Source organism: Gymnoscopelus microlampas, assembly GCF_963454915.1.
Source record: "Gymnoscopelus microlampas genome assembly, chromosome: 21".
NCBI classification, from domain to species: Eukaryota; Metazoa; Chordata; class Actinopteri; order Myctophiformes; family Myctophidae; genus Gymnoscopelus; species Gymnoscopelus microlampas.
The window spans coordinates 37,381,226-37,391,857 of NC_139958.1; the positions used below are offsets into that span (position 1 = coordinate 37,381,226).

Sequence of the window (10,632 nt, forward strand, 5' to 3'; positions counted from 1 at the left end):
AATCTGCAAGCCCAGGAATCCACGCATTTGCATTGACAAAGCATTGGCAGATTCTGCCCCAGAGGTAAAATAAAAGTGCGGTGGGAGCGCGCCCTAACAGTATATTGTGATAACATGATTTTGTAAATACTTTTAAGACATTATTTGGACACATGGAAATTCCATGGACTACTGCAAGATAAAGTAATACTTGAGACAAGGCATTCATTTGAAGTTTTATGTTCAACAACAAACAATTTGGCTATTCTTAGGCTACATTTCATGTTCTACACAAACTAATAGCCAATAAGATGGCACATTTATACAGACGCAATTCATTGAAGAGGATCCAACAATTAGGGTAGTCAACACATTTTCTTGAGTGACAAATATATATATATATATTGCAGTTCCAATATATCTGCTGTATACTGAAATCGCAGAAATTTGTTTCTGTGTGACAAACATTTCATACTACGTACTCAATCACTGAAATGTGTAGCAAGGCAAACAGTTCATGACAAAAAAATTGAGTTTATAATTACACACAATTTCTGCTTTGTAATGAATAACATTAACAAGGTACAGAAAGTGTATTAAAATGATTCTACTTAAAAAGGTGAGTAAAATGATCATCTCAGCATGTAGAGTCATTCAGATTATGCTATGATCCGCATTTAGTATGAGTCTACCCATTTTTAACACCTTTTAAAATTTTAGGTCAACAAAATGTCCTAATTACAGCGACCTAGTTCCATTTCAGTTGTCATCTCCTGTAGAATTGTGCCCCGTACAAACGTGAAACAGTTGGGTCATGCTAAAACAGCTGGATAAGAGTCAAAATGACGGGCCTTTGATTTTGCTGTTGGGTCTGTCTGGAGCCTTCACCTCTTCAGTTGTCAGTACAGGTAGTGAAACATGGGAGATGCAAAAAGGGAGCACAAAGAGAAGGGTTCATAATTGAATGAGGCTGGGGGGCGGGGGGACAAAGTTCTCTCTTGTTTCCTTTCACACCGGCGTTAAGCACTCCCTGTCACTTCCAGCTGGTTAAAGGACGTTATCAGATTATAGTGGGCCTTCTCGTCCTCGGTCAGCTCCGTGTTTCCAGGCCGGACCACCACCACCGTATTCACCCCGGCGTCTTCAGCCGCCTTAGCCTCTGCAAAGACACATTCATGACTTGGGACGTACAGTATAGCGTCTTTGTCGGGTGAAAACCTCATACGTCCAAAACTGTTACTTTTCAGGGTTCAAAAGTAGCAGATCCACAAGCTTGAAACGCGAAGCGCGCTTGTGGATCTGCTACTTTTGATGCTTTTGTGTGACGCTGTAGTATGATCAAGTAGGGCGTTAGTTTACACAAAAAGTTAAAAAATGGAGATAATAGGTTTCTGCCCGACAGCGACGATATAATGGTTAGCAGCTTGCTTGCCTAATTTATACAGTCATAAATAGCAGATCTATAAGCTTACAACAAGACACAATGTAGATCTGCCGTCTTTGATGTGCAACACCGTCATACAAGATAAGTTGCGAACACACAAGTCTTGCATACACAGTGCACACACAGAATCACCTCTGCATTGACTTTATTTAAAAGATGATTTAATGATAAATGATATTGTCTGTCAGGTGGAAACCTCATACGTCCAAAACTGTTACTTTTCAGGATAAAAAAACAACAGCAAAAGCAGCAGATCGAAAAGCTCAAAACGTGTCGCTTTGCGCCACGTTTCGAGCTTGTGGATCTGCTACTTTTGTGTGACGTTGTAGTATTATCACGTAGGGCGTTGATTTACGAAACAACACAAAAAGTTAGTATATGGAGATAAGAGGTTTCTGCTCGACAGCAATGATACAGTATGCTAGATGAAACAACATGGCCTAAAGGGGGTTAAACAGGTGTGGGTGAAGGATTAGCTGTGACTACTTCTTCACACTATTCAAGGAGCTACATCCAATGTGTCTCCAGTGATTGAATTCCCCTGGGCTGGCACATTATCCACACTCTGACTAACAAACTGTGACAACGGTGAGATGTCTGCAGCTGCAGTTTAAAAACAAGTTCCAAGGTCCTGATTCATACTTGTGTGCGGTGTCGTGTCGCACACTGAAAATAGCGGATCTACAAGCTTACCGGCGCATCACTGTGACGTGTTGTGGGCTTGTAGATGTGAAGCAGGGACCCCAACTATAATTGTGTTGCATGTATTTTTGAGAAAGCCTTCCATTCAACTTGACGAAAAGCTTTCAAAGCCAGCTCACCATATTTAACTGATTGTCTCATCAATGTCTGTTGAACGCCGAGAGATTTCAGACTAGCTTGGAAGTATTCCACAGGTTTTTCTTTTAAGTGACAGTGATGCTGCAGCTTTGATGGCTTCATATACAGTAAGGGTGCGTTCGGAAATTGCGCACCAGAGCGCACTCGCCTATTAGTTATTATATTAGTAATATAACTTATACAATAGTAACTTATATTAGTTACTATTGTATTGGCCAGTGCGCTCAGTGCTGTATTTCCGAACGCACCCTATATAAAGTTCCCATCAGTCAACAGTTTGGTGGCCCCCCCTGTAGTAACTGTGAGGAGCCCGCCCTACAGTACATAGAGACATGCCAAAATACTTTTTATAGATCCAGCACATCATCTGAATACTAATGGGTTCATTCTGGATGTTCGCACACCATTTAGATTTTGCTTTATCGGTGTACAGGTTTAAAATGATATCCCCAGAGTGCCCGTATAAAACAGTAACCTACCTCGAGTGACATCGGTCAAGAATGTGATTTCTTCAGGCTGACATCCAATTCTTTCTGCAATTCTTTCATAGCTTTTGCCCTCTACTTTTGCCCCTATGTTGGTGTCAAAGTGGCCATCAAACAGCTGAAATGGTAAAGCATTCCTCTCATTAGCAACAATGCCTATGATATCAATAAAGCCAAGATGACACAAACTGTTACTGTACATGATACATGTCTGGTTGTCATTCCAAAAACATATGTCGCAATGCAAAACGTGGTAAGCCCAAGTTATACTTCTGCGTGCCCGAGAATAGCTGATCTACAGACCTACAACGTGCCAATCCGCCGCATTGTGTGAGCTTGTAGGTGAGCTATTTTTGGCATGCAACAGCATCAAACGATGGAAGTGTAAATTGGGCTGTAATTGTGGGGTCTATTCTCTTAAGCCCTTATGTGGGAGGCAATGCTGCTCACATCTAAAACGTCGCCCTCGACGGAGTATCCAAAGAGAAGTTTCTGGGCCTCGACACTTCCTGAGGAGTAGATATAGACCTTTAGGCCTCGTCTTCTCCACCTTCTGATGGATGGAACTACGTCTTGGTAGACTCTGCAATAAGACCAAGACAAGGAACAATGATAACATTTTAATTGCTTCATGAACCTATACTTTAGAGTATATCGCTGTTGTCGGGTGGAAATCTCTCATATCCATATTTTTACCTTTTGTGTTTTTTCGTAAATTAACACCCTACTTGATCATACTAAGGCGTCACACAAAAGCATCAAAAGTAGCAGATCCACAAGCTCTGCTACTTTTGCCATTTTTGCATTTGATCCTGAAAAATGTTTAAATTTTTTTTTTTTTATGTCCAAACAGTTTTGGACATAATGAGATTTCCATCCGTTTGTGTATAGGCAGATACTACTCTTTGACTAACTTGTTAATATAGCACAATGTAAAAACCTCAAAGCGGCCACACACACATAGCCCAAGTGCCAATGTTTGAGGGACAGAGATAAAAAGACCCCACGTTTTAGACAGATACAACTGCCTACTTCGGGGTAAACCTTTGGAGCATTGAGTTGCGAGCCCCGCTTTGTTCCTGTGTGACTAAGGCTGTCACGATTATGACATTTTAATTGAGGATTAATTGTCATACAAATAATTGCAATTAACGATTTAATTGTATAGCTTTTAGGCTTTGTAAACAACAGTTGCACAGGGTAGATATGACAAAAACTTAAATACACAAAGAAATGACAATGACCGATCCCGGGTCCCTGGAACAAAACCTTTTTCAGATGGGGGTCCGTGGCCAAATATATATATATATCAATTTGGGGGGGAAAGTTTGCGAAGTACTGCAGTAGATCAGTCAGGTTTGATATTAAATATAGATTTTTACTAGACCATGCTTCTAGAGGCTTTAAAGTCTACATTCCGAATTCCAAACACCTTGTGAACACAAGGACACTCGGGTGCCTGGCTGCCTGCCCACCACCGCGGTACATCCGGCTTTGTCGAGCGTACAGTATATACCAACAGAATTGGCCGGTCTTCGGGGTGGCGAAGCCGGGGCGGGGAGAGGAATATTTGTCGCTGTACGTACTCCTACGGGCTGGGGGCGGCACCTGTCAGCAGGGAATGTTGGGAGGGAGGGAGGGAGAGGGCTCCTCACTGGCAGGTCAGTCAGTAGGCTACAACAGGAGTGACAACACACAAATGTGTGGGGAAATGGATTGGCAATGGGATAACGACTAAATTGGGGAGAAAAGGGGGATAAAATAAAATAAAATGTGAACACAGTTTGCGTTACGGTGCATATTTAAAAAGGAAAACATAATCCGACTACTTACTCGCCTTTGATTCTACCGGCAGCATAGGCTACCCTCCACATGTGGCCTTGGAGCTGCTTCAGGGCTGTCGTCTTCCTGTCCGAGGCCATGGCCCACAGCACTATATCCATCACTTCCCTAATGGCCTTCTCCTCATCTGTGTGGGCCGTCTGGTCCAAGACGCGTACAGGACATGCCCGGTTCTGCCTCATGTCCTCTTCAACCTGACACGATGAGAAGACACCACAGGCTTTTCATTAGGAGGACATTTAAGCACGTTGTGCATTTCCTTCAGTGAAATGGCAGGAGCGAGAAAGGTGAGGTAGACTTTAACCCAGGTGTTCCCAAACTTTCTAGGTCGAGACCTAAAAGAGAAATCTCTCCCCTGGCGGCATGGCCTGGACCCAAACTTACAGAAATACATTATGAATTGACCACTTAAGCCCTATCTAAAAGCCTGAATTGATCTACAAGCTCAGTCACAACGCATTCAAAATGATTGAAAATGTTATTGTGCTATATCAAGCAATTGTTTTTGGAAACATTAAAAAGGGATATTTACTCACAACCTATAAACATGGGTCTACAACCGCAAAATGGGTCCTGACCCATTGTTTGGGAAACACTGCTTTAAAAAGGGACAGGAGACTTAAATTTGTGGATATGTATTAGTTTGTCGCATTCCTAAGACAACAAGGGAGACTCTTTGTGTCTCCTACCGGAACCGCTGCCGGTCATCAAATTATTGGTTATTTTGGGGGTTAACTATCCCTTTAATTAACTAAAAGTAATAACTAGTAACCAAGGGTTTAAGAAGGCTTTCACACAACAAGCAAGCTTCTGGGTCATGTGTGAACAAGAGACAGTTTTAAAATGCTGGCAAATCAGCACCGGTAACTTATTTTTTTAAACCACTTAAAACACTTTATACAGTACTTAATTGACCAAAGTACCCCAGGGATCTATACTAGACCCGGCTAACATTTCCCATACACCAACTCTTCTTCATTGAAAATAGCTGATCAACACGCTCATAACACGTTGCTTTGCAAGGTATTGTGACGCATTGTGAGCTTGTAGCTTTTTGCCGTAGGCTTGCCCCAGAGTACGGACGCTGGGGTTTATTGAGACACTAAATTGGCGAGCCCTGTCCTACATCAGTAACCTACTTCGCCCTCATTCTGCCCCTAGTCCAATGTTTACCAAACGGTGTGCCAAGGAACACTGGTGTGCTGTGAGACAAGTCTGACAACCACACATAAGTATGTGAAGGTTAGGAACTATTTTTCTATTTACTATATCGGTACTTTGTGCGCACTCAATAGAGGTGAGGCAAATTATATATCCCAAAACAATATTTTAACCACTTTCAAACTGGCGTCCCTAATTTGGAAAATGTAAACAGTTTCTCACGCATTGTGAGCTTGTAGATCTGCTATTTTTGGCAAATGTGCCCCCCAGAATAAGATGCTGGGGTTCAAGTGGTTAAGGGTTGGTCTTAAGTACAAGGTGGTGACATGGGCACCAAACAGCACAGAGATAATAGTCGCGCAAATCCAAAGATTAATTAAGGCAGTTGCTGGACCAAAAGACGACAACAATAAAAGATAAATGAAGGCTTGCACGCTGTAGCTCCCGTAAGTGCAATTTATTGGCACAACCAGCAGCAGTGACGCGTGTCAAGCTAATGCTCTTTATTAGACGGCATTCGCTCCAAACATCACTGCTGCTGGATGTGCCAATAAATTGCACTTAAAGAGCTACAGTGTGCGAACAGTCTGTAATATATTTTTTATAATCATGGGCTCTAATGCTGTACATTAGTCACACTTGTGAATCGTCAGCAGAATTTGCCGACACGCCCACATCAACCTCTCAAAACCCTATACATCCCCCAGGGGTCTGTAGTTGGATCCCTCAGTTTTTTTCCCCCCTCGACATCACAAAGTCTCTTTAGCTAAAATAGCCGATCTACAAGCTCACAATGCAACGCAGCGGTCGTGAGCTTGTAGATCGGCTATTTTTGCTGAATGTTCAAATATTATGACCCAAGTGCTGACAGGAGACTTAATCGACGCCTGTGTGGAACCTGGAGAAAACGATGGGCTTAGTAGTCATCAGCTGAGTGCACCAGTTTACTGCCCTCAAACTAGACGCCTAAGGGGCTGATAACACCGAGACGAGTCACTGCAGGTGCAGACACTTCAGAAACGCCTTGGCACTTTGTCAAGCGTCTATATACGAACACAATTGACCCGTGTTTGGGGGAGGGAAGCCGGGCAGGGAGAGTGACATTTGTCACTGCGCGTACTCCTACGGGCTGGGGGGCGGCACCTGTCAGCTGGGAGTGTTGGGCGGGAGGAGTAGGACGGGGGGCTCTACGTCTGCGTGGGGAGGAATTAACGACTAAATTGGGGAGAAAAAAAGCCTCGACAGAACAGCGCATCGGACAAAACAGCATGGTGCGCCTTGGGCTGTCACGATTATGAAATTTCACTTGACGATTAATTGTCGCTCAAATAATTGCGATTAACGATTTAATTGCGTTTCTGTCGTTGGAACATGGGAACATATGAATAATGAATACGTTTCTGTTTGACAAATAACTTACATAATTGTATAACTTTATATGTAAAAACGTGTTTTGACCTGCCATTTCCACTATTTTGGAAAATGTTTGAAAACACATGATTTTCTTTTTGATTATGCAAAAAAGAGCAATTTATCTCAAATAATTGCGATTAGGCAATTATGTAATAATTGTGACAGGCCTAGGTGCGCCTATGGAGAATACTTTCCGCCCTCCGAGCTGTGAAAGGTCTGGCTATGCCAGACTACTGTGGAGGGGACCTGCATGTGTAACCGGGTGATCAAATAATGAATCATGGGGGGAAAATTGATTCAAGCACACGTTGAGTAATATAATTTGCCATTGTCCCACCATTCCACACCAAAAAAGGAAGGAGTGGTGCGACTCCACCCCTTGCACTGAAAAGGTGCCAAAACTTAACTTTTAATGCGTTTCTGAAAACCGCTAGAAAAATGTGACATGCTGCCACAAGGACTGTAGACCAAGACAGCCATTACAAACAGAAAAGGAATTGAATTGGGAGGTCACACCCATACAACAGCTTGTGTGAGTGTTCTAAACAAATCATTACATTTGTCATGACATAAACAACTGGTGTCAGTAGCACATTTACCATAGTAATGGTATCGTCTCTGTCGGGTGGAAACCTCATATGTCCAAAACTGTCAAAACGCACTTGCAGATCTGCTGCTTTTGTGTGACGCTGTAGTATGATCAAGTAGGGAATTAATTTACGAAAAAACACAAAAAGTTTGAATATGGAGATAAGAGGTTTCTGCCCGACAACGATATGAGAATACTAAACTAGTCTATGAGCCCTCCCCCACGGAGTACGAACATAATACAAAACCCCTGTACCTGTTTCTTTAGGAGATGAACATCTTGTTTGCACTCATCTTCTTCCCAGTGGTTAGAGAGATAATCCTCAAGATGTTCTGTGATGTATGGAAATAGGATATCCTGGAAGAGACAAAATAGCCAATGAGCCGCACAAAATACTCGCTTGTCTTTCGCATTGTTCTTTGAACTGGCCACACTCTGGAGAGATAAAAGGACAAGACAGGGTGATGAACCATATCAGCAACAGATACCCCCTACAACGACCGTGGCCGGGCTAGGGGGCCTACCGCAGTATCAAGAGCAGCACCACCAGGTTCATGAACAGCTTCCACCCGGCTGCCGTCAAGACTGCTGAACAAGGCTCTGATGACACGCGGTGTCGTCAGGCTGGTCTCAGACCTTTGCTCTTCCTTGGACCTACCTCTGGATTATACCAGTGACAAGTGACTTGGACTTTCTTCTTTGCTCTACCTACCTCATGGACCTACTTGCAGATTATACCAGTGTCAAGTCTACTTTATGTGGATTATGCGGTCGATTTTGCACCTTAATCCCATGTACAACGCATTGACTTTTGTCTTTTTTTTGTGTGTTTTCTAGCACCTTAACTAAGGTCCATAATACGTATATCATGCACAGTATACATCTGCTATGCTCACGCACCTTTACTGTATATCTCAGGTACTATGTGTAAATTGGTAGATCATTTGTTTGTTTTCTTTCATTGATCTCCTTTCCCCCGTGCCCCCCCCACCTTCTTCTTCCCTTTCTTTTTTTTCTATGGCAATAACAATACGATGGGAACTATGCACGAAAACGAATTTCACCCACTCTTTTACTTCTGTAAACCTGTGATGTGACAATAAAGCTGATTCGGATACTACAGGTATCATGTCGGGGGGATATTGTTGTAGTGACCAACAAGGGTGAGGCCCCTCAGCAGTAGCAGCACCTGCTGTGTTTTCAATCAACTCCCTCCCCATACTGCTGGAAAATCTCAGCGGGAGGATTAACGTTCCATTCACCAGGGCGGTTCCTCATATTGACAGTAATAATCTATTCATTAAATTCATTTGATGTTCAAAAATGCTGTATGGGTATGTGATAAATTATCGGCCAGCATTTATCGTTCCCCTCAGTATCCAACCTCGGCTGCATCAGCCCTCACCTAAGGCTTGAGCCGATGTGCTAGTCCTCGGATTGAGAGGCAGAGGAAGATATACAGTATATATAAACTGTACAGATATAGTTACCAAAGGTATGTTTGTGGAAGAGTCAACCAATTCCATCTACCGTGCATTTCCAAGGGATGAAAAGTCAAGTGGTAACCATCATCACATTAGTTTATTAATTCATAGCACTGCCTGTGTGATTTGATTTTTTTTATTTTTTTTTAATTAAAAAGTAATTTCTTTTTTTTTTTACAAAGGACAGTCCATTCAAGAGGAATCAATTACTATTTCAATTCCCAGTTCCTTTAAATTGATACATTGCTTATCTTAATAATATGATCTAAGCCCGACTGACCGGGTGTGACAATATATTATAAGATAAACTGCAAAAAAATGATACTGTAATTCAATTTCACATATTTGTCTTAGTCTTATGCACACCTGTTTTTTCTTAACAATTATTTGTTCAGGGTTTTGCCTTGTAATTTAACAGAACCCCAGTAAGGAGGAGTGCTGAATGTTGCATAAGACAGAGACACACAAAGTGTAATTTGATGGCAGTCTCTGAAATCAAATTATTTCAAGCAGAGTACAGGATACTTGGCAATCATTCAGCTTCTTCCAGTTTAACTTGAAATGAGAATAACTTGCTCACGTCACTTGTACTCAATAATTTGTTAATCATTTCATTATCAAAACCTTCCTGGAACGGATTGCTTTGCTTTATGAGCCAAACCCACTTCACTGTCACAGTTCCTTCCAATCACATCCTCCTGAATGTCACAGAAGGCAACGTGTTCTTACCACAATTACCCATTTTATCTCCAACATTCCATAAACTAATTAATAAATAAAAGCTGAAGAGACATTTGCTCAAACCTTTGTCCTGTGTTTGTTATATGAGCTTAGTTTATACCTCTATGGGGAAACCTCGCATCCACCACCTTGCCAAAGTGTTTTTTAAGTAATCAGATCCTGTCTAGAGCCCGCCTACTATATCCGGTAATTTGCACGCACACATTTATGCACGGACACAGGCCGTTTCCGTATCTGCTCTAGGCCGGATCTGCAAAGCCAATTGATCCCAGTAGGCAGACTGCCATGAGACCGATATGACATCCCCATTGTTTGTAACTCGCCCAGTTTACTGTGTACATTCATTGTTGCTCTGCTAATGTACGCCACCGTTTCAATGCGTTGCTTTATATCACGTTGCATTTCAAATCCACAGTGAATGGATCCATTTCTGAGTGTGTACGAAATGTAACCAAATGGACCCCTACGCCCTACGGGTCCATTTGGTTACATTTTGTACACATGCAGTGAAGAGTTCAATGAAGATTAAACAGTGTTGCTTACCTTTACAAAGGTGATCGGTGTGGTTGTTCCTTCTATGTCTAGCAGTAGCGCACTAGTACATGCCGGGATCGACACAGTAGCCATTTTTCGGCTGCTGTCTGTCTGTTTGCA

General features: G+C 42.3%; 1 protein-coding gene across 1 annotated transcript; it reads right to left on the minus strand.

Moving 5' to 3' along the window:
* Positions 1-184: 184 nt before the first annotated feature.
* On the minus strand, positions 185-10,632 carry enoph1 (enolase-phosphatase 1). The gene is made up of 6 exons (XM_084046621.1): positions 10,522-10,632; positions 8,009-8,110; positions 4,582-4,784; positions 3,199-3,331; positions 2,743-2,866; positions 185-1,138 (listed from the first exon to the last, which is right to left on the minus strand). The coding sequence occupies exons 1-6, from the start codon at positions 10,603-10,605 to the stop codon at positions 999-1,001; spliced, it is 786 nt and encodes a 261-aa protein (XP_083902747.1). The 5' UTR covers positions 10,606-10,632; the 3' UTR covers positions 185-998.

What these genes read in the sequence shown, in the direction of transcription:
- enoph1 (XM_084046621.1), bottom strand. Translation starts at nt 10,605, where the DNA reads ATGGCTACTGTGTCGATCCCGGCATGTACTAGTGCGCTACTGCTAGAC. An exon ending in TTCATCTCCTAAAGAAACAG is followed by an intron (nt 4,785 to 8,008) that starts GTACAGGGGTTT and finishes TCATCGTGTCAG; the next exon opens with GTTGAAGAGGACATGAGGCA. An exon ending in CTTGACCGATGTCACTCGAG is followed by an intron (nt 1,139 to 2,742) that starts GTAGGTTACTGT and finishes GTGTCTTTGCAG; the next exon opens with AGGCTAAGGCGGCTGAAGAC.